The sequence below is a fragment of the Mauremys reevesii genome, linkage group 5 (genome assembly GCF_016161935.1).
Source record: "Mauremys reevesii isolate NIE-2019 linkage group 5, ASM1616193v1, whole genome shotgun sequence".
In the NCBI taxonomy this organism is placed as follows: Eukaryota; Metazoa; Chordata; order Testudines; family Geoemydidae; genus Mauremys; species Mauremys reevesii.
Window position 1 is genome coordinate 96,387,736 of NC_052627.1, and position 24,667 is coordinate 96,412,402.

The window sequence follows — 24,667 nt, forward strand, 5'->3', positions numbered from 1 at the left end:
GGGTAATTACGTTTATTAGGCATGGTCAAATGACTTAACTGTGAACTGGTTCAGTGAGTTTTCCATTGCCTCCTAGTATTAATAAGGCAGAAAACTGAATTCTGTAGGTGACCATGGATCAAAGAGATGTGAAATTTCACACAGATGCACATTATCGTTAGACTTCTCTATGCCTTTCTTCACAAATAGGCCGTAAATTGCTAAAGAATTCAAAATAAAATTATTAAAATAGAATTCTCACCAATGATGTCAGCATAAATCTCCATCTTATTGTGCTGTTGGGCCAGTGTGAAAGCTTCATTATTACACTTAGACATAACCAGAAACTGGATGGCAGAACCATAGTCACCCAACTGCAGAAAGAATCTGATCAGAATAAACACATTAATACTTTTGTTAAACAACATAATAAACACACTCCAAATGTTTTCCAAAGAAAATCTCTCTTGTGCAATGAGTGTGGCAACTGAGGGACCATTAAATCATTCTTCTAAATCTTCTAGTGTGCTGCTATTGGCATATGCTCGTACCTTACGATAAACTAATTTCTAGTAAGAATTATGGATGAGAAGGCTTTTCTATTTGAAGCTTGCTTGTTTATAGTTTTCTAAAAGATTCTATCATTTGGGATCAAATTTTGTATGTTTATTGACAGGCCAAAAGTGAACTTTTTTTGGGTGAAACTGATACATTTCAATTTGGCCAATTTTGAGACATTCAGATGCAAAAAGTGTTCTTCAGATGCCTTTTTCTAATGATATTTTCATATACTGTACTCTTTTTTCCATTTAAAATTTGACACTGGTTCTCAGTGAGGACTACTGTCTTTGAAATATGATTTAAAAATAATAAGGCTGAAGTTCTGATTGTTTCGCATCATCTTTCCAATTATGTTCATTATGCATTCTTAATAGTGTGTGATGTTCTTGATATGCATCCAGGCAACCATACATGGCACTTTGAACTGAATGTATATCTACTGCTTTTGTTTGTTTGTGTGATTGTATGCAAGAGTAAGAACATTCAAAATTATGCACTCAGAGTGAAATTCACTCCCCTTGTGTAGAAACCTGAGAATGCAGGGAGGATGTCGTGATTAAATACAGTCACATACCCCCCGCCCTCCACAAGGTCAGTGTGCAGGGCTCCAGTAGCAGCCACAACCCCAATGCAATGGTTCTACAGGATGCTGGGACCACTGGATCTGCATAAACACAAACTGGAAGTGGTCCCCATGGACTTCCTTTGTCCCTGATGGCACCTTCCACACATGTCCTGCAATGACTAGTACAGTGACTAGCTCCATGGCATGCAAAAGGCAGCTTGTTTGGCTACTCAGCTGACTAACCTTGTACAGTCCCCTGGAGCTTACATGGTGCAAAGAGACTTGCACTGGTCCTCAACACCATGAGTGAATATCACCCTCGGTTTCCAAATTTAAAGTTTAACTGTCTAGCACCAGCTTTGGCCCTACATAAAGCTACAGATGTGCCAACATGAGCATTCTAGAGGCTTTAAAAAAAAAAAAAAGGCCCCAGCATGTGATTAATCCTTTCAGTGCTCAACTCAGGGATTATGAAATGTTGCACTATACAAAAAAACACAAATTCAGATTTATGAAAATAACCTAGAGGTGCCTCTTCTATGATCTGGGTGTCCACTCCATAAATTCAAATACACGATACAAAATAAAATAAAAAAAGAATATCCCTCCCAGATACCAGGTAATGAGGAAAACAGAATATAATATAAATAAAATAACTAAAGGGACTATGCTTTACATGGTTACAAGCTAGAAGACATGAATCAAGCAAAAGAATCTGTTGATAAGAATGGACAAAAACTTAAGACTTCTCCAGTAAGAAAAGCAAACAGAAGATTGGAATGCATCAACAAATTAATAGAGAAGATATCCAAAAAAACTGAACATCCCTTTGTAAAAGCGAAACCTCTCTGTGGATGGACTAGAGGGATTACTACAGGGGTGGGCAAACTACGGCCCGCGGGCCGGATACAGCCCGTCAGGGCTTTGGATCTGGCCTGCAGGATTGCCAGCCCCATGGCACTGCGGGCCCTGTGGCACTCCGGGAAGTGGCCAGCACCATGTTCCTTCGGCCCCTGGGGAAGATGGGGGGCCGGGAATGGGGAACCACGGCCAATGGGAGCTTCAGGAGAGTACCTGCAGGCGAAGGCAACGCACGGAGCCCTGTGCCCCCCCCGGGGACGTGGTGCTGGCCGCTTCCAGGAGCAGCATGGCGTGGCATGTGGCCAGGGCAGGCAGGGAGCCTGTCTTAGCCCCACGGCCACCCCGGAGCCGCTCCAGGTAAGCGGCGCTGCGCGGGAGCCCGCATCCCAAACCCCTCCTGCACCCCGCACCCCAACCCCCCGCCCTGAGGCTCCTGCCACACCCCGCACCCCTCCTGCACCCCAACCCTCTGGCTTGAGCCCCCTGCTGCATGCCTTCTGCACCCCAACCCCCTGCCCTGAGCCCCCTACCGCATCCCAACCCCCTGCCCTGAGCCCCCTGCTGCACCCCGCATCTCTCCTGCACCCCAACCCCCTGCCCTGAGCCCCCTGCTGCACCCTGCACTCCCTCCCACACACCCCCGCACCCCAACCCCCTGCCCCAGCCCTACATTCATGGCCCTGCATGCAATTTCCCCATCCAGATGTGGCCCTTGGGCCAAAAAGTTTGCCCACCCCAGCTTACTATTTACATCTCATTTTTGAATCACTTCTAGTGTACTGAGCATAATTCTAGAACTTGACAACAAATATAGAAGAGGACAATAAAGACGATCACATGAGAGGTTATAAAGAAATAAGGTTAGGAAAGTTAGGTTTGTAAATCTATCTAACGTAACTATAGTACTGCATTACCTGGCTACCATCTTGGCTCCATCGAGAGACTGTGTTTCCCTGACAATACTAACAGCTTTTTCAGGATTGTTAAGATGATCCAAATATAGCCGGATTACATTATCCCATTGTTTGGCATTCTCATAAGCCACAACCGCTTCCTTATATCTGCAAAATAATGATGCCCACGTTTTACATTCAAGCTTTCTTGGCTTTGTTAAGAATTCTTCACAATATTCTGTGCAAGGGACTCATGACATTTTACACCTGAGAAGTTATGCTGTGAAATCAAGTTGTTGTTTGTTTAGCCAATTTGTTTAGTAGATGTACACCCCTTTTGAACTCTTCTTCTATTGGGATGGATAATGGCAGTAGGAAGACCTACAACACTTCATACAATACCATTTTTTGACTCGCCTTAAAAGACAAGCAGCATTAACAGTCTACATACTTTATGAGAGTATCTCCACAGTCATCTAAACTGGCAAGTTAGCCACGTCAAACTGGTTTTGAATAATAGCTACTATTCAACATGTAACAAGAGGAAAAAATGGTTACTAACTTTTGTTAACTGTTGTTCTTCAAGATGTGTTGCTCATGTCCATTCCATGTTAGGTGTGTGTGCTCGCCACATGCACCGGTGCCGGAAGTTTTTCCCTCTGGTATCCATAGGGGAGCAGCTCTGGCGCCCTCTGGTGCGGTGCACATATGTGCCGGTGTAAGGGGCACTGCCAGCTCTCTCCCTCCCTCAGTTCCTTCTTGCCGGAACTCCAACAGTGGGGAAGGAGGGCGGGTCATGGAATGGACATGAGCAACACATCTCGAAGAACAACAGTTAAAGATTAGTAACTGTTTTTTCCTCTTTGAGTGATTGCTCATGTCCATTCCATGTTAGGTGACTCTCAAGCAGCATCCCCAGAGGTGGGTAGGAGTTCATGGCTGTGTCGATTGCAACACAGCTCTGTCAAAGCCAGCCTCATCTCTAGCCTGCTGGGTGATGGCATAGTGAGTCGTGAAGGTATGTACTGACGACGACGTTGTGGCCCGGTAGGTATCCTGGATAGGGACTTGTGCCAGGGAAGGCTGCCAATGATGCCTGAGCTCTGGTCGAATAAGCCATCACTGGCTACGTCTTCACTACCCGCCGTATCGGCGGGTAGCGATCGATTTTTCAGGGATCGATATATCGCGTCTCATCTAGACGCGATATATCGATCCCCGAACGCGCTCCTATCGATTCCGGAACTCCACCACCACGAACGGCGGTGGCGGAGTCGACATGGAGAGCCCCGGCATCGATCCCGCGCCGTGAGGATGGGTAAGTGATCGATATAAGATACTTCGACTTCAGCTACGTTATTCACGTAGCTGAAGTTGCGTATCTTATATCGATTTTCCCCCTTAGTGTAGACCAGCCCACTATCTGCGGAGATACAACTTGTGCCAGTTCATAACAAGTGCGAATGCAGGTGGTAAACCAAGACAAAAGCCTTTGAGAAGATACCAGAAGGCCTTTCATTCTGTCGGCCATTGCGATGAACAATTGAGTCGATTTACGGAAGGACTTAGTACGCTCTAAGGAAAAGGCCAGAACCCACCTGACGTCAAAGTGTGTATACGCCTCTCCTCGTTCAACGCACCAGGCTCCAGGCAAAAAACGGGCAGAAATATGTCCTGGTTAATATGGAAAATTGACACCACCTTCAGCAGGAAAGCTGGGTGGGCATACAACTGAACCTTGTCCTTGTAGTACTCTGATGTAAGGGCTTTAACCTCGGAGACCCGCCTCGCTGAAGTGATAGTCACACGGAAGGTAATTTTCCACGATAGATGTGAAAGAAAGCAGGAGGCTAACAGCTTGAAGGGAGGGCCAGTGAGCCTAGAAAGGACTAGATTGAGGTCCCATTGGGATACTGGGTTCCAGACTGGCGGAAAGAGCCTTTCCAGGCCCTTAAGGAACCTGATCGTCATCTCATGTGAGAACACCGATCTGCTCTGGAAGGCTGAAATGGCTGCCAGGTGCACCTTGATCAAGTAGAAGGCTAGGCCCTGATGCTTTAAATGAAGCAGGTAGTCTAGAATGGACTGCAGGGACCACTGGGTCAGGGAGATCCCTTGCTCCAATGCCTAGACGGAGAAGCGTTTCCATTTTGCCAAGTAAGTTACTCCAGTAGAGGGATTTCTACTTTCCAGCAGCACTCGCTGGACTTGAGTGAGCAGGCCTGCTCCTCTGGGTTCAGCCACGCAGCATCACTCTGAGAGGTGGAGTGAGGTGAGGTTTGGCTGCGTAACCTCCTGTGATCCTGAGAGAGCAGATCTGGGTGGTTGGGAAGCATCAATAGGGGCACTGATGTAAAGTCCATGAGCATGCCAAACTAATGCTGGTGGGGCCATGCTGGGGTGATCATGGCGACCCTGGCTTTGTCCCTCTTTATTTTCAGGAGGGTCCTGCCGATAAGAGGGAAGGCGTACATCAGGTCATCTGCCCAGGACAGGAGAAAAGTCCTTGGAGGGAGCAAAACCAGTGGCACTTCCTGTTCCACCTGGTGGCGAACAGGTCCACTTGGGGTGTACACCACCTCTGGAAGATCATTTTGACAATCTCCTTGTGGAGGGACCACTTATGGTGAGAACAGAACGCTCTGCTGAGGCAATTTGCCAGTGTGTTTCGGACACCGAGGAGATGTATCACCTTGATGCGTATGCTGTGCTGGATACAGAACTCCCACAGCTGGATGGCTTCTTGGCAAAGAGCTGAAAACCTCACTCCTCATTGCCTGTTGACATAGAACATGGCGGCTGTATTGTCAGTCAGCACCTGAACCACTTGATGGGATAGTCAAGGAAGGACACCTCGCAAGCCAAACGGATGCCTCTGAGCTCCCTGACATTTGCGTGTGTAGTGTGAGCTCCTCCCAGGACTACAACCCCTGGATTTTCAGCGATCCAAGGTGGGTCCCCCAGCTAGGTTGGACGTGTGCAACACTAGCATCTTTGTGGGTTTTGGGGTTGTAGAGGGTGTTCCTTCAGAAATGTTTACTGGGTTTGATCACCGTTTCAGAGTTGTAAGCACTTGCGGCAGAATTGTGAGGACTCTGTCCAGGTGGTGCCTGGCCAGGATGTAAACTGACAAGTGAGAGGTAGGGCCCGATTGTTGGCCTTAGTGGTGCTTATAGTCCCTGCCCTTCTTGTGGTAGGGCTCTAGTCTAGCTTGACCATTTGGTCTATGGGGTTTCTGCGGTCTGAACTTCTTTCTAGGGCGGCTGGAGTATATAGGCCTAGGGAATGCAGGGTAGCCCTAGAATCCTTAAACTCATGCAACCGTGTGTCTGTTCTGCGAACAGGGCCAGGCCATCAAAAAGGAGGTCCTCGATTGAGAGCCGAGCCTCTGTTGACAGCCCAGAGGACATCAGCCACGATGCCCACCTCATGGACACAGTTGTTGCTATGGGTCTCACGGCCGAGTCCACCACATCCGAGGCAGCCTGAAGGGAGGCCCTTGCCAGTTTTCCCCTCACCTAGGCTGGCAAGGAACTCTTGCGTGGACTCCTCGGTAACGAATCTGCAAACTTTGATATTGACTGCCACACATTGAAATCATACCTCCCGATTAAGACCTGATGGTTTGCCACTCACAATTGGTGGCTGGCAGATGAATAAACTTTTCTCCCGAATAAATCAATCATTTTGCCATCCTTATTTGGGGAGTTGGGCCTGGTTGCCCTTGTCTCTCTCTCTCGTTGACCACTGAGACCACTAGAGAGTTCAGAGATGGGTGAGAATTCAAGTATTCAAGCCCTTTCGCGGGGAGGTAATACTTTTTCTCCGCCTGCTTGGAAATGGGCAGGAGAAAGGATGGGGTTTGCCACAAAGTTTTTACCAGCTTCACCACCCCTTCATGAATGGGGAGTACCACCCTGGATGGGGCCACCGCAGCCAAGATGTCAAACAAGGCGTCCGAGGGTTCCACCAACTCCTCTGTCTCCAACTCCAGGTTCGCTACCACCCTCTTCAGTAGCTCCTGGTGTGCCCTGGCATCGTCCTGTGGCACTGTCTGGGATGGTCCCGCCACTGCTTTGTCGGGCAAGGATGACAAGGAGGTGAGGATGGGAGGAGGGGTTGGCTCTGCATCCTCCACTTAGGTGGCATCCACCAAGGCTGGGGGAGGTTCCTGGTGCACCCTGTTCAGACCCTTCATCCTTGTCTGGGGGCAGGCGGGATACTGTCACTAACCTCCTCTCTGATACTCCTGATACAGAGCACTGCATGATTGTCTCTGGTGCCTGGGGAAACCTCCATTGATTCTAAAACTGGCAAGGGGCAGGCCATTGGCCATGAACCAGGCAGTGGCCCTGGGGGAGCCCCCTGCCCTGATTTGGCTGGGTGTGCCTGGCCCAAGACACCAGCTACCTCCTCCGAGCTCAAGGGGGAAAGGTCTTGCCTTGGAGACCACTGCGGTGCTGATACGGTCTCGAAGTCCTCTCCCTGCCTGCTATCCTGATGTCTGCAGCAGGGGGACTGGTACCAGAGAGCCAAGCCCTGAAGCCGTCTACCCGGGGATTGGTGACGGAGCTTGGCGGATCAGTGACGGTGACCCGGTAGTTGACGCCTAGTGCTCTGAGATTAGTGCTGTGAGTCTGGCGACTGGGAATGGGATGGAGGGGAGCGCTGCCTCGACCCGGATGATCGGTGCCGACTTCATCAGGGCCCCGATGGAGTCCCTCGTCCCGGGGAGCAACATCTCCTGTCCAGAGACCAGAGCCATTCTGGGGACCGTTGGCGCGCTGAGGCCGTGTTGGCCATAAGGAGAGTGGTGCCATCCCACAGGGAACAGGTGCTGAGAGTCCCGTGAATGGTGCTAGGAACTTTGGTTGGTCTGGGCAGGTCGGAAGCACATTCCCGGGGATTGTCACTTTGACGTCAACTGCCGCGGTGCCAGGGAGCAATGCCACACAGATGGAGATCATGGCATGGATCCCAGTGCTGGCTTCCCCCTGGAGACAACCATGTCTTGGTGGGGTGTTGGGGGCACTGGCATGGACGGGACTTCCAGGTGCTGGGGCCTCTGCCACTACCTGGGGTGGCCAGTGCATTCCTAGGAGAGCTGGCTGGCCTACCTGGTGATACAGATGCCTGGCTGGGCTCCGGAGACTTTCTGCCCCACAAGGGTCTATGCTCCTCCCCAGACTTTCCCTTTCCCACACGGGATGTCAGAGAATGTCCTCTCCCCGAGTGCTCCCTCGGCTTCTTAGCCAGTTCCGGGACTGTGACCAGCACTGGAAGGCCAGTCCATGTGCCAGTGCACTTTGGTGAGGGTCGCTGATCGGCATAGGCTTTCTACAGCGATCAAAAGGCTTGAAACCAGGGACTGGGACATGCCCCGTCCCTGGGATAAGTCCCATAGGGGACTATCTAACCTATCTACAACACTAACACACTAGTCATTAAATAAGTAGTTCTTTTGTTCTTTAACTATTTACAACACTAAAGAAAAAAAAAAAACAGTGGGTAAGTAAGCACTTGCCGAAGCAAGGTGATGTTCCAGCACTGTCACTGGTGGTAAGAAAGAATTGAGGGAGGGAGGGGGCCAGGCCAGTCCCCTACAGATACCACTGAGGGAAAAACTTCCAGCACCAGTGCATGTGGCGAGCACACACACCTAATGTGGAATGGACATGAGCAATCACTCGAAGAAGAAAAAAAGACAATTAGCTTTTCCATAACTGGTGTTCTTCGAGATGTGTTGCTCATGTCTATTCCACAATATGTGGCGTGCTCACCACGTGCACCAACTGGAAGTTTTTCCACCAGCAGTACCCATAGGGGAGCGCCCCTAGTAACCCCTGGAGTGGCGCCTCTATGGCACGGTATAAGGGGCGCTGTGCGCTCCCCCCACCCTCAGTTCCTTCTTGCCAGACAACTCCGACAGAGGGGAAGGAGGGCAGGATGTGGAATAGACACAAGCAACACATCTCAAAGAACACCAGTTACGGAAAAGGTAACTGTCTTTTCTTCTTCGAGCGATTGCTCATGTGCAGAGGCTGGGCTCGTGTATGACCTGCCACTGTCTCTGGACCGAGAAGCGGTGGTGTTGGGAATGGTGCTGACCACGAGACCATGATCCTGACGTGGAGGAATGGTACTGCCAGTAGCAGCTGCTCCACGATCGGCTCCGGCGGGCGACTGACAGCGACTGACGCCCGGGACTGCGGGAGCGGTGCTGTGGCGGGGTCCTGGAGTGAGACGAAGAATGGGAACAGCGTCAATACCAGTATCTCGACGGGCTATGGTATTCTCTCGGAGATGAAGCCCTCTGATGAAGTGCCGTCTGTCTCAGACTCGACGGGGCCTGCTCCCTTCGCAAAGTCTACGGTCCCTCGAGGCAGAGTGCTGCCTGGAACCCCTGTCTGTTGGAACCCAACCAGACAACCTGGTTGGGTTCCAACAGCACTCCAAGTGGTGGCTTGCCTCTGGACTGGGGAGCCAATAGTGGTGATGCCCCTGGTACCAGCAGGGACATAACGTCCCAGGCTGCTTGCAGGGCCTCCGGCGTGGAGGGCACCCAGACATCCGGGGAAGCCTGCGCTGACTGGGCCGGGCTACTCCACTCAACCTGAGTCGGAGGAGTGGAGACCAACAGGGACTGAGAAGTGCCCAATATGGATCTAGTCTCTCCACCGGTCTTGCTCCGGTGCCTCGGACAGGGAGCAGTGCTGACTGGTGGAAGGCACTGAAGGGTCGCTGTGCACCGACGCCGCGGTACCGACTCGGAGCAGCACACCGGAGTCAGGGTCGACGCTGACTGCATCAGAATGGCTCAGAGCTGAATGTCCCTTTCTTTCTTGGTCCGAGGCTTGAAAGATCTGCAAATCTTGCAGCGATCACTGAGATGGGTTTCCCCCAGACAGCATAAACAGTCCACGTGCGGGTCACTCACTGGCATCGGCCGCCTGCAAGTGTCGCACAACTTAAAGCCCAGGGCATGGGGCATGCCCCAACCCGGGCGCACTAAACTAAACTAACACTAATCTAAACTACTTCAACTACAGGTACAACTACTACTACGAACAAACAAGAGTTCTAGAGGAAAGCTGCAGACAAGCTGGAGCAGAGCAGTTCCAATGCACCTTCACTGGAACTGAGGGTGGGGAGAAGCGCGCAGCGCCCCTTATACTGCCGCCATAGAGGCGCCACTCCAGGAGTCACTGGGACACTCCCTTACTTCCGGCGCTGGTGCACATGGCGAGCATGCCACATATTGTGGAATACACATGAGCAATCACTCGAAAAAGAACTCCCATTCTCTTCTCTTCCCCTAGTCCAGGGGTAGGCAACCTATGGCACGCGTGTCGAAGGCAGCACGCGATCTGATTTTCAGTGGTACTCACACTGCCCAGGGCCTGGCCACCGGTCCGGGGGGCTCTGCATTTTAATTTAACTTTAAATGAAGCTTCTTAAACATTTAAAAAACCTTATTTACTTTACATACAATAGTTTAGTTATATATTATAGACTTATAGAAAGAGACCTTCTAAAAACGTTAAAATGTATTACTGGCACGCAAAACCTTAAATCAGAGTGAATAACTGAAGACTCGGCACATCACTTCTGAAAGGTTGCTGACCCCTGCCCTAGTCAAACAAGTTACAATAGGACCTTCCTCATTCACACACTGTATTACTGGCATAAAAATAGTGGCCTCTGCTCACATCACAGCAAATACTTAGCGGAAGAGCACTGCAGTGACTCCTCATAATACTAAGACTTGGTTATTTTCACAAAATATTCTGCAGTATATTTATTTGTATATTACAAATAGCAAAAACTTTATTTTTTGTGATTAAGTATCCTTGCTTTTGTGTTTGCTTATCTTAACATTAATCAATAATTAGCAAAGACTGTCCCTGTCTTTAGTGTAAATGAGGTGCATTGTATTAATTTAGATGGGAATAAATAAGCCAAAATAGTCAAAGAAAGGTATTAACAAGACGTTGTTACTATCCAACATTAAATAGTGTTAAACAAGGTTCAGGTTTGGAACAGAGACCCCAGCCTGCTTAGTACCATGGCAACTATAAAACTGAACAGTCTTATAACCTTTTATTAAAGATACAGAAAACAAAAGAAAACAGTTAAAGCATTTAAAACGTAAAGTATTAAGTAAGGCTTTCATTTTAACAACATTCCTTGTTTCCTTTGCCTTTAGCTAGAAAGTTTTTAGAAGGAAAAAACCACTTGTTTGACAGTCTCTTATGTGGTAATAATGTTGGTAATAACTGTCCTTTTGGGAAAATGAAAATATATTAGTTGAGCTGTTGTGGTTGCTGTTGCTGTTAAAGTCCAATTCTGCTTCCTAGAAGACAACACAAGACACACACAAGTGGGAAGAGAAAAGAACAGTGAAGATACAAAATGCAGCTTTTGTGTCTAGTATGGACTCCTACCTGCAACCACACTGCTGCGCGGGGAGGGAATATGGCTCACTGTCTTAATAGTCACCGCGAGATCTGGCAAACTTGTACCAGCATCTTTAGGGCATTGCTTTTTGTCACCTCTTTCTGGTCACAGGGTAACAGCAATGTTACAAATACAGTCTTGCCTGGCTAAGCCAGACTCTTATTAAACAGAAGGTAAAAGCAGAGGGACAGGGAAAGAGAAGAAATATGTGCAGGGGAGGGCGGATTTGAAGAAAGAAGACACTGTGTATGAGCGCGCACATGTGAGAGACAGGGAGAGTCTCACATCGCAGGTAGCATTCAGAATTTAGCTGGAGCTGGTGGAGGTGGCAATGTCATCTGAATCCCACTCTCTGGCCCAATCTGGTCAGCATCTTTCTCCGGATCAGGATAAGAGAGCCCCACAATGTTACAATAGATCAGGAGACAGTGGCAGCCATGATGGTAAAGCCTGCTGCAGCAGTTGGGGGCAAACAGCTTCTTCCTCCTGAATTTCCCCAAAAAGTTCTCTCTTTTAAGGACTTCAAAAGGGCAGTGATGGGCAGAAAACATCCTCTCAATATTTTGATCATCAGTTAGCCCTAATTTCCAACACACCAATTTTCTTGTTTACCAGGCATGATCTTAACACAGTCCTTGAATTATATCAATAGGCTTTTTTGTCTCTCTTTTCCACCTTTTCCCATCAATGTTTATTGATGTTTGATGTTTACTGTTATAGGTTATTGTGACATTTTATGAACTTCACTCGCTTCTCACAGTTGAGTTCACAATGAAGGTAAATTTGGAGACCCAATTATTACGAACAGTGCTACTGTAATTTATTTTAAAAAGTAAAAACTGTTTGTTTCACAGACTGTGATGACTAATCATAGCTTTTTATAAAAACTCAGAAGGAGTCTTTAGAAGAAAAATAAACTTAAGCACATCACCACCACTGAACAAAGCTATAGTACTTAACAGCTTTAGTGCTACTTTTTTTAAAATAGCTTTTTAAAGTTTAACCCAAGGATAATCTATCAGAACTATTTGTTTCCTAATCAGCAGCATAATCTTTGTCTAATTTCAAGATGTTTGCATAACACTTGATTTTTATATTTTTCCACAAATACGTAGTCACTAGATATACTAATTTTTTATGAATAAAACTGTGAATATTAACATTCTGGAGCTTTAAACCCTTGGCTATTTGATTCTGTAAATTAAACACACCTGCCATCTGCTTCTTTTGCCTTGGCGTACTGCAGGTGAATCTTTGGAGATAATACACAAGGGAGAAGCTCACCAACCTTTGCCCTAGAAAACAAAGAGAATAAAGTAATCAAATAACAAAGGTGATCTTTCTTTTTAATTTGTCTTCACCAAATAAAGTATACGGATATTTATAGAAATACTCGAGAGAAAAGAAAAAGGGACTTACAAAATGTGTGCAGTATGAATACCAGCAACAACATGATCTTATTCTTTAGTAATAATTAAGACAAAAAAAATTAGTATGTAAAGGTGATCTCATTTTCATTTAAACGAACAAGGAAATTAATCATGATGTTTTGCATTACAAATATGCTGTCTTCTGTTATATACAAGAGAAGCTTTGAAAGAGCTTCAAAGTTTTTAGATATGTAGCAAGTGCATATTTTTGAAAACTAGTAATTGGTTACTGTGCATTTTCGGGCCATTTTATGCTGCTCTGACAATGTAAATGGGCCTTACAGAATTAGAATATCATTTCTTCCTTGTTTTAATTTTGGATGTGATCATAGGCCCCAATCTTCACAGGTATTTAGGTATTTAGAAATCAGTGGAACTTACATACGTAAATACTTTAGTGGACCTGGTCTGTAGTTTCTATTTGTGAGGAGTGCCAGACAGACCACTCTGGACTCTGCCATACTCATTTATTCACAGAAAAGGCACAGTACTGATGACAGCAATGCAAGCTTTCCCTGTACTACCCCAATGTGTCTCAATTCTGACCTGGAGGAACTAGCTCATGAGGAAAAGGTACATCTGTCTTTCTACCAATTCAATTATTGTTTGCTCTGCAGAGATTGCTAAGAGGAGTCCAATTATGGTGGCAATTCTATTATGTAAACACCTGCTCCCTAGGAACTGGACAAGGGCCAAGTTCATTTTGAAAATGACACTGAACAGCCATATGATGCTAAAACAATGAGGAGTCCTTGTGGCACCTTAGAGACTAACCAATTTATTTGGGCATAAGCTTTCGTGGGCTATAAACCACTTCATCAGATGCCTAGAGTGAAAAATTCAGTAGACACGTATAAATATACAGCACATGAAAAGATGGGAGTTGCCTTATCAAGTAGGGGGATCAGTGCTAACGAGGCCAATTCAATTAAGGTGGATGTGGCTCATTCCCAACAGTTGACAAGAAGGTGCGAGTATCAACAGAGGGAAAATTATTTTTGTAGTAACTCAGCCACTGCCAGTCTTTATTCAGGCCTTTATTCAGAACTGGAATTAATTTGATAACTTGACACCATCAAATTAGGCCAAATAAAGACTGAGAGTGGCTGAGTCACTACAAATATTTTTTTCCCCCTCTGTTGATACTCACACCTTCTTGTTGACTGCTGGGAATGGGCCACATCCACCCTGAATGAATTGGCTTCGTTAGCACTAGAAGTTTTGATTTACATCAACCTGTGTTTCTGAAGATTCAGAGTGTAAATCATACTTGACCTAGTCCCCAGGAAAAGAGTCAGCAGACTGTCATGTGAACTATGTGTCTGATTAATCAAGATGATCAGGGACTTCTATTCCTTTTCAAAGGGCACTACAATATAACCTGTTTTTCAAGGAACGTAAATCTGCACTAAAGCTGCACTTACCAGTTTTTACAGCGGATATATACTGATGCTGCCTTGTCGTAATATTGCCCCTTTTCATATAGCTGGGCGGCTTCTGAAAATTGCTACAATAATGAAAATTATACAGATTTTAATTTATTTGTAGACTGTGAATTCATCATGTTATTAATGCTCTCGCTATTACTACGGATACCTTCATACTCTCCAGAATGGCTCCACAATCTCTCTTTAGTAGCCTGCTAGGATGTTTAATGGCTTGATTAACCCCTCGACGAATGTCTCCCATTCGAATGGACATCTGAGCCACTCCAGCTAGGCAAGCTTCATCATGTTCCTGGTACTGGCAATCAAAAGTAAAGTGATAACTATATTTTCAGTACAAAAAGTATTGGTTTTACTGAAGCCGTTGCAATCATTGCAACAGTAGTGAAATGCATCAACCAGAAACAACCTGACCTCAGGTAAAACTGTTCTTGTCTAAAAAATTTAAACCAGAGTTTGAAAAGGCAACAGTAAGTATTTATGATTAAATAATGGCACCATTAATTGTGGAAAAGCCTATGTTTTCCTTGCTGGCCACATTTAGGTAACTTTCTGGTGAAGTTTCATCTAGTCTTTCACACTACATTCTATTTTTTGAAATAACTGAGTAGGCCAGGCATACAGGACAAAGGTAAGTTTAAAAAAGAGACAAAGAAACAGAACAAAAACACCAAAACAGATGTACAGAAAAAGACAGAAGGAGAAATTACTTGCTTCTAATTGGACTTCTCTCAAAGTACTAGCCACCAACTCACACATTTGGTTTTAAAATATACAAGGAAGCATTTCTATTTCTCGTTTTGAAAAAATCTGACTATTCATTTTTCTTCTTCTTTACTGAACAATTGAGTACACCAAAGGAGCAGAGATCTATATAAGTATCATATATAAATATATTATTATTTTGGCACTGTCCCCCTTAATATTTATATAAATATTGTGAAATTGTTCAAAATGATAACAATAATTTCTGTACTACAATCTTAATGCAATAGATATTAATAAACTACTGTTTTACATCAAGCAAGCCATTTTTCTCTGTGTTTAAAATGACAGAAAAGACCAACATATCAATATTGTTCTTCAAAAAGGAAGAGAGTCATATCATTTACAGAAGAACAAAATCCCGTATTTAAGTATACTGGAACAGAAGGATTCAGTGTATAATATATAATTACTTGCATGCCACCATCATTGAAGAGTGTTACCTTATTGTCCTTTGTGATTCCCTTCTCATAGTGCGCCAAAGCATTCACATAATCACCCCTAAAATAAAATAATTTATGTTAAAAATGTAAATTAATAGGAACAACAGCTGCAGAGATATTAAGCCTGCATACTTAGGATATCCATTCCATTTATTTGTCAGCTAGTCGATTCTTATTAGAACAGTTAATCTTGTGATCACATTTTTGCAGCATTTAACGTAAATTGCAATTATTTTTTCAGGTGGCCACTGCATATTCCCATTTTGTGTGATGGGCACCCCTAGTGCTGTTGCATTTCCTTTGAGAACTTGTTGGGGCTACACAAGCACCTTTTTCATGGCTCCAAACATTCACAGTAAGGTTACAAAAGTGCCATATGGTCACAAATGCCTCAGTTCCCTCCTTTCTGTGGCCACCTGCAGGTATCTTCTCTCAGTATACAGGGTGATTTGAGGGATTTTGATCCAAAACTCCCTTACTAACAATAATACAATTGAAGTCTAGAAATTAAGTGTTATGTAGTTTGTGCCATGGCATATTTCATTTTCACTTTGACCCTATTGGCCTTGAACCTTTTAATTATGGCTCACCAGGACTCTGTGGCTCAGATACAAAGGGCGGAATTAAGCAGGTGTGTCACGTCCCTTCATGTTCCAAGAAGAATAAGCAGTGAGTATGCACACCTGTCTCTTGGAGAAGCCTCTTTCCTGTATCACTTCTAGGCCTTTGCACCTTGAGCTCAACAAGCAATAGAAGCTGATTTCTGAAAGAAGTGTCCTATTTTGATACCACTAATGTTGACTGAATGATTTATTTACCGACTTAAAACAGAAATAGGACATTTTTATTCCAAAATAAGAGGGTTCCCAGATTTGTTCCAAAACAACAAAAGGTGTGAATTAAAAATGATTTAGTGATTTCAGTGCATATTTGCATGGAAATAAAGCCTATGTCAGGGTTTATGGCTGTTGTGCCAAAATCTTCTATGGGCCCTAGGAAGTGAGCCTTCTAAAGCTCGAAAGTCACTGGTGATGAGGCTGAATTTGACTTCTAAGGAGCTCCTTTGTATGATCTCTTTGGTAGCGTAGAAACCTGGTACCGCAAGAAGCAATCTCTCAGCCACTGTTTTCCCATAAATCTCACTTACTTTACCAGATTAAGCCTGCTCAGTGGCTAATCATGGGTACATACTTGAAGCAGCCATGATCCCCTACCTTGATTTGGCAGCCAAAGGGAACATGTTATCAACCTGGTAAGGGCAGCAATATAGTTAGGTTTGAAAGACAAGGGGAGTAGGGTAGACTCCTTCTCTCTACCAGGGACTGCTGACCTGGAAGTCTGGCTCTCCTTTTTCACAAATATGCAGGAGATGGGATGACCCAGTGTGACCTGGGAAGGAGAGGCATGGGCATTTAAATACCAGGCTGCCTTCTACTCTCAACAGTGGAGATAAAAGAAGGCAGGTAGGAGAAAGCTTCTCCAAGCTGACACTACTCTGCAACTAAACCTCTGGTTAACAGTCTATTTTGTTTGCATTGGGAAGTTTGCCGGTTGGTGTGCACTTCATTTTTTCTTTTGTGGGCACTTAAATCGATCATGAGCAGCTATTTTTGTGAATCATGTCTCCAGAGTAGTTTTCTGTGGATACTCCCAATTTCCCTGGTACAGCAGCTGCAGGACCTCTCAGGGATTCTGTATAGCACTGCAATGAGCTGGAGTGGCTCAAACAAATCAAGATCTTTGTGGAAATGCTTTCAGAACATCGCTAGTATTTTTCTACTTAGTAGGAGTACTAGTTCAATATTACAATACTACATTTTTACAAGAGAACATACGTGAATTCAAGCTGCATAGCATACTCCTTTGATATGAATGGGATCTGGTCTGGGGCCAAACGCTTAGCCAGCTGCAGTGCGCTGTCCCAGTGCTGCAAATCTCTTCTCATCTGTTACCAAAATAAATTATTGGAAGTCAGCTTTTTTATTGGGGGGGGGTGTCAATTTTCTGATGTAAGCATCAAATACTGAATCATTATATTATTTTCTAATATTATAAATACAATTATCAATGTTAGAATCTTGGCTGGATTCAACAGAAAGTTTGAGACAGATGATAGCAAGAAGATGATATTGTAATAAGAGGCATAATACATTCTTATCTTAAGCAATTGACAGACCCATATCATTATGACTCAAAATGTTTAGAAATACTACAAAACTGAGCAGAATTATCACCATGTAAAATAATCAGGTAGTAGCGTATATTAAATTGGCAAGAAAAACAATTAACATCTGACAACGTTTTAGGCAACTTAACTGGGTACCTCAAGTGCAGCAACAGGACAGGTGGATGCCAGATATAAATCCTGAGCCAGATTAAAGTCATTAGTAAACATGGCAAGATGTCCGGCTAAGAGGTTGTGGTCTTCTATTCCCTGTAAATAAAAATACTGAGTGTTACAACTGTCCAGAAGACGACCCTATTACAAACTGTGTCATCTATTACTAATTTTTAAAAGATTCTACAGATCCACCTGTCAGGTCATGTCTATGCATGTGTCACACTTGTCACTCAGAAAAAACATGGCATATACTTTTGCTGTATGATATGCACAGTTACATAATTTGTTAAAACCTCTCTCATTACACATGAAATGGGACATTTCTCAATGTACACGTAAGGGATGTCATCAAATAGGAAAGGGCAGATTCTACCCCACTACATGGCAGTCAGCAAAATGTAAGGGCCCAGTTTGAAAGCCCTCATTTGAACAGTTCCAATAAAGCTCATGGGACTCCCCATGTAAATAAGAGTTGCAGAAATGGATACCAGTACTTACACAAATCAGAATTATTATTTTTTTTTAAGGTTTTGGCATTTCACAAAAACAGCCAAGGCATTCAAAGTGAACATTTTTTTAATTGTTTTTAAATGAAAAAATGTTTGAATGCCATTACCATTAAAAACTGTGCAATATCAGATTCCTCCTGGAGGCATTCTGCACCAAAAATTAAAAATTCTGTGCCAAAAATTAAAAATTGTGCACACAATATTTTAAAATTCTGCAAAATTCTTCAAATTTTATGTGTCAAAATAACACTACCTCAGGGATCGGCAACCTTTGGCATGCAGCTCGTCAGGGTTATAAGCACCCTGGTGGGCCGGGCTGGTTTGTTTACCTGCCGCGTCCTCAGGTTCAGCCGATCGCGGCTCCCACTGGCTGCGGTTCGGCGCTACAGGCCAATGGGGGTGCGGGCCGAGGGATGTGCTGGCCGCTGCTTCCCGCCGCCCCCGTTGGCCTGGAGCAGCCAGTGGGAGCCACGATTGGCCGAACCTGCGCATGCGGCAGGTAAACAAACCGGCCCGGCCCACCAGGGTGCTTACCCTTGTGAGTCGTGTGCAAAGGTTGCCGATCCCTGCACTACATAATTGCACCAATTTCAATTATTTTGGACATTTATTTCAAAATACCAGTCAGCAAGTATGTCTGTAACAATTGTGACAAAGTTCTGTCCTCGACTCCGTGGGTCTTGCGTTTCCTGGCAGATTTTTGCTAGCCTCAGAGGCTCCCTGTGACCCTCCACGTAGCCCTTCTCTCTCTAGATGCAAGGGTCACAGCTTACTGTGCCATTTTCATCATAAGCCAACAATGGAGGTGAGGAGACTTTTTGGAAATAGAATCATAGAATATCAGGGTTGGAAGGGACCTCAGGAGGTCATCTAGTCCAACCCCCTGCTCAAAGCAGGACCAAATTCCCAACTAAATCATCCCAGCCAGGGCTTTGTCAAGCCTGACCTTAAAAACCTCTAAGGAAGGAGATTCCACCACCTCCCTAAGTAACCCATTCCAGTGCTTCACCACCCTCCTGGTGAAAAAGTTTTTCCTAATATCCAACCTAAACCTCTCCCACTGCAATTTGAGACCATTACTCCTTGTTTTGTCATCTGCTCAATCCCCCCTCATTCTTCTCTTCTGCAGACTAAACAATCCCAGTTCCCTCAGCCTCTCCTCGTAGGTCATGTGCTCCATCCCCCTAATCATTTTTGTTGCCCTCCGCTGGACTCTTTCCAATTTTTCCACATCCTTCTTGTAGTGGCCCAAAACTGGACACAGTACTCCAGATGAGGCCTCACCAATGTCGAATAGAGGGGAATGATCACGTCCCTCGATCTGCTGGCAATACCCCTACTTATACAGCCTAAAATGCCGTCAGCCTTCTTGGAAACAAGGGCACACTGTTGACTCATATCCAGCTTCTCGTCCACTGTAACCCCTAGGTCCTTTTCTGCAGAACTGCTTCCTAGCCATTCGGTCCCTAGTCTGTAACAGTGAATGGGATTCTTCCGTCCTAAGTGCAGGACTCTGGACTTGTCCTTGTTGAACCTCATCAGGTTTCTTTTGGCCCAGTACTCTAATTTATCTAGGTCCCTCTGCATCCTATCCCTATCCTCCAGCGTATCTACCACTCCTCCCAGTTTAGTGTCATCTGCAAACTTGCTGAGAGTGCAGTCCATGCCGTCCTCCAGATCATTAATGAAGATATTGAACAAAACCGTCCCCAGGACTGACCCTTGGGGCACTCCGCTTGAAACCACTGATATTGAGTGGCGGCTGCTGTGGGGAAGTGGCCCAGGGAATTGGCGTCACATTAGCGATCCTCCAGCCATCTGGTACAGAAGCTGATTTAAATGATAGGTTACATACCATAGTATATGTACAGTACATGCAGTACTTCAGTGCTGCATGCAAATCAACTAATTAAGGAGGGATTCCAGTAACTAACACACTCCGGAATATGCAAGCTGTCTAGAGATGGCTCTGGTTTCTCAATACATACTCTTCCTCTCCCTCTAAGATACTGACACCTCTAAAATAATTCTTCAATATAAACACACAACACCAGAATTCCAGCAATCTTAAAAGTGCATTTAAATCTTAATCTTTTTACAAAAATGCTTGGTAATTACTTTTAAATGTTACCTTTATTTGCTCTAGTGACATCACCATCCCAACATTTCCAATTGTCCGATAAACACGTATTGCAAACTCCAATTCCATGTGATGTAGGCAAGCTCTGGCCAGCTCATTCCAACCTGATTGATCATTCAGAAGTTTGCATACCTCCCATGCTTCAGAAAACCTATGCAGGGTGAAAAACAAAACTAAAACAAACAGTTGCATTCAATGTGTATTTTCTTAGAACATTTTCTCTTAAACCTCAAAAACTAGTTAACCTCAAAGCAGAGGGAAACTGGGGACTGACTAATTTCTAGGTTTTGGGGAAATTGCTAGGAGCCCTCTGACAGGAAAAAGCAGGGCCACATGAATACACCGGCCTGCAGTTTATACCAAATTGCCCCACCTTTCTCCTTCAGAAACATACTTTCTTTTCCTGGCTTACTTCTCACCTTGCACTACACCCTCCCATCGTACTGTTTTTTGCTCCATTAGGCCTGGTCTACACTGCGGGGGAGGCGGGAAAATCGATCTAAGATACGCAACTTCAGCTACGAGAATAGCATAGCTGAAGCTGACATATCTTAGATCGAATTAAAATTACTTTGTGTCCTCGCGGCACACCGCAACTCCCCCATCAACTTTGCTTCCACCTCTCACTGAGCTGGAGTTCAGCAGTCGACGGTAGAGTGATCAGGGATCAATTTATCGCGTCTACACTACACGTGATAAATCGATCCGATAGATCGATCGCTACCCGCCAATTCGGTGGGTAGCATAGATGTACCCTAAGAATGGAAGGAGTGGGTGGCATACACTTTCAGTGAGTTTTGAGGCAAAAGCTACCATGCAGCCCAGAATACTCTATAAAGTAAGAGCTACAGTAATTTATTCAAGTGAGAAAAAGCATCATTGGGTCATTTGTTATTTAGCTACCCAGACAGACTAAACACTTATACAGAATGATGGTTCAATATAATTTTATCGATATTCAGCAAGAGATTTTTAGAATACCAACTTATGCTGTACTGTGTGCTTCAAATCACTGAAGGAAATGATTAACCCAATATAATTAAAAAGCAGACGTACCTTTTCAGCATTAAAGTCTGAGTAAGTATTTGTTTCAGCTCATTAAATCCGGTGTCTTTCAAAATGCCAAGGAAACTATGAGTACTAAGATAGATATTGTTTGTTTTCCCACTCTGAGTCTGACAGGTTAATTCTCCATTATACAAAAGCAATGGTTTGTGGGAAAAGGGAACCTTGATGCCACCTGCCAAAATAACCTTGGACCCTGTATTAGGAGATCAGAAAAAAACCCCACGTTATTTAAAATGCTCCTACGTTATGACATGTTTAGCAACCAGTTGCAGTTGTGAACAGTTAAGAAATGTAAGAGTGAAGGAATCTTATTCTGAAAACGCCAACAGCTTTGTTCTTTTATCCTTTGGCGTAGCAGCAGCACTACACTTGGACCAGTCTGACTAATTAAAGGTCTCCTGTTTGGCATTCATCATCTACTGTATGTACGTAGTGTCAAAGTATATGCCAAAAAAGAATTTGAAGAACAACTAGCAAAAGACACAAAAAGAGCAAATTTTTTTTTAAAGTACTTCAGAAGCAGGAAGCCTGCCAAAGAATCAGTGGATGACAAAGGTGCTAAAAGAGCATTCAAGAAAGACAAGTCCGCTGCAGAGAACCTAAATGAATTTGTTGCATTGGTCTTCACTGCAGAGGATGTGAGGGAGATTCCCACACCTGAGCTATTCTTGTTAAGTGACAAGTCTGAGGAACTGTCCCAGACTGAAATGTCAATAGAGGTGGTTTTGGAACAAATTGATAAATTAAACAGTAATAAGTCACTAGGACCGGACAGTATTCACTCAAAAGTTATGAAGGAACTCAAAAATATGAAATTGCAGAACTTCTAACTATGGTATGTAACCTATTGCTTAAATCAGTCTCCTCTTCTTCGAGTGATAAGCCCTATTGTATTCCATTGAGGGTGACTAACACGTGGTACCTAAGTCAGACGAGGGTGCGAAGATGCAGATGGAAGAGATAAGCAGAGGACAGCCACGCCCTGAAGGCGGCATCCATCACTGAGTCCTTCACCAAGGCGTAATGGTGCAGCAAAGATGTGTACTGAATTCCATGTGGCTGCTCTACATATATCCCAAATCAGCACATGGTGGAGGCAGGCCATGGTTGAAGCCTGTGCTCCCATAGAATGGCCTACACCCCTAAGGGTAGTGGGAGGACAGATAATTGATATCATAGTGTAATGCAACCCAGAGAGAACAAAGGAGGATGAGCAACATGGAGGTTAAAACCTGGGCTTCATGTCTGGACCGTGCTGCCAGAAGCCAGTGACTGAGATATGGGAATATGAGGACCCTATAACTCCTGATTTGGGTTGCTACAATGGAGAAAACCTTGGTGAAAACTCTAGGAGCTGTGATAAATCTACAGTTTATTAATACATTTAGCACAGTCACAAACACCCCAACTCAGTAAGGTAGATACTACAGAATGTACATTTGCACATCCATAAGGAGCATCGAAAGAAAAAAAACAAGAACAAAACAAAACGAACAAACAAAAAAAACTTTACTTACCAGAAAGTACTGAAAACTCAATCTTCTCCCTCCCCACCCTCCTAGAGACCATGGCCCATATCCTGTACTCTGCCAGGCTAACAGTCTCTGGGCCTTTAATTTGTGATTTATAAGCCAATAGGAAATGAAAAGTCACTGAGATTTTGACCAGCAGCTAATATGTTCCTATAAAAACTGTAGGGGAAGTGCTTTTGGGCACTCTGTCTAGGAGGAAAAGAGGAAGTAGGCAAAACAAATTGCTTCTGACAGAATAATAGGGACCCATAAAAAACAAGTAATTACAACCTGGATGTCAAACACATGGATACCTGGGAGATGGTTTGGAATCTGGGGGGAGCATGGGCTGTTATAGCAGGGACAAGGGAGAGACAAGAGAGAACATGGGTGGAAATCAAATCAATATCTTACATGTGTATACTAAAGCAAGTAGTATGGGGTATAAGCAGGAAGAACTTGAAATGCTAGTTGTTAAACACAACTATGACATAGTTAGCATCACAGAGACCTGATGGGATAATATGCATGACTAGAATATTGGTATAGAAGGGTACAGCTTGCTTAGGAAGAACAGGCAGGGGAAAAAGGGAGGTAGTGTTATAAATATAATAAATAATATATGGAGAGATACCTATCTCATAGAGCTGGAAGGGACCCTGAAAGGTCATTGTGTCCAGCCCCCTGTCTTCACTAGCAGGACCAAGTACTGATTTTGCCCCAGATCCCTAAGTAGCCCCCTCAAAGATTGAACTCACAACCTTGGGTTTAGCAGGCCAATGTTCAAGCCACTGAGCTATCCCTTCCCCCATATATTAAACATATTTAAAATGTTGTTGAAAGTCTCTGGATAAGGATAAAAGGGTAAAAAACAAGGGTGATGTCATGGTAGGAGTCTGCTACAGACCATGTTATCAAGAAGAAGACATGGATGAGGCTTTTTTTAAACAACTAATAAAATCATCCAAAGCACAGAAAGTCGTGGTGATGGGGGACCTTAACTACCCAGACATTTGATGTGAAAAATAATATAGCAGGGCACAGATTATCCAACAAGTTCTTGGAATGTATTGGAGGAAATATTTTATTTCAAAGGTGGAGAAAACTACTAAGGGAGAGGTTGTTCTAGATTTGATTTTGACAAATATGGAGGAACTGGTTGAGAATTTGAAAGTGGAAGGCCGCTTAGGTGAAAGTGATCATGAAATGTTAGAGTTCATGATTCTAAGGAATGGTAGGAGGGAAAACAACACAAAGATAATGGATTTCAAGAAGGCAGACATTAGTAAACTCAGGGAGTGGCAGGTAAGATCCCATGGAAAGCAAGTCTAAGGGGGAAAAACAGTTCAACGGAGTTGTCAGTTTTTTAAAGAGACATTATTACGGGCACGAGCTCAAACTATCCCGTTGCATAGGAAAGATAGGAAGTATGGCGAGAAACAACCCAGTCTTAACCAGAAAATCTTCAAACTCAAAAAAGGTGGAAACTAGGTCAAATTAGAAAGCACGAATATAAACAAATAACAGGGACAAAATTAGAAAGGCCAAGGCACAAAATGAGATTATACTAGCTAGAGACATGAAGTGTAACAAAAAACATTCTACAAATACATTAGTAGCAAGAGAAAGAACAAGATCAAGGTAGGCCCATTACTCAATGAGGGAGGAAAAGCAGTAACACAAAATATGAAAATGGCAG

The 24,667-nt window shown here is 44.4% G+C and overlaps 1 protein-coding gene across 7 annotated transcripts in view; it reads right to left on the reverse strand.

The window, feature by feature from the left end:
* Window positions 1-24,667, reverse strand: part of WDR19 (WD repeat domain 19) — a 104,340-nt gene that overhangs the window by 21,991 nt on the left and 57,682 nt on the right. For all 7 annotated transcript variants that reach the window (XM_039541729.1, XM_039541730.1, XM_039541725.1 and 4 more), the window contains 10 exons: window positions 21,446-21,650; window positions 20,381-20,540; window positions 17,723-17,833; window positions 17,235-17,344; window positions 15,400-15,457; window positions 14,343-14,489; window positions 14,171-14,253; window positions 12,528-12,611; window positions 2,881-3,027; window positions 242-366 (listed from right to left, as the gene is read on the reverse strand). In XM_039541729.1, the coding sequence (XP_039397663.1) occupies window positions 242-366; window positions 2,881-3,027; window positions 12,528-12,611; window positions 14,171-14,253; window positions 14,343-14,489; window positions 15,400-15,457; window positions 17,235-17,344; window positions 17,723-17,833; window positions 20,381-20,540; window positions 21,446-21,650 (1,230 nt within the window). The remainder of the gene's footprint in view (window positions 1-241; window positions 367-2,880; window positions 3,028-12,527; window positions 12,612-14,170; window positions 14,254-14,342; window positions 14,490-15,399; window positions 15,458-17,234; window positions 17,345-17,722; window positions 17,834-20,380; window positions 20,541-21,445; window positions 21,651-24,667) is intronic.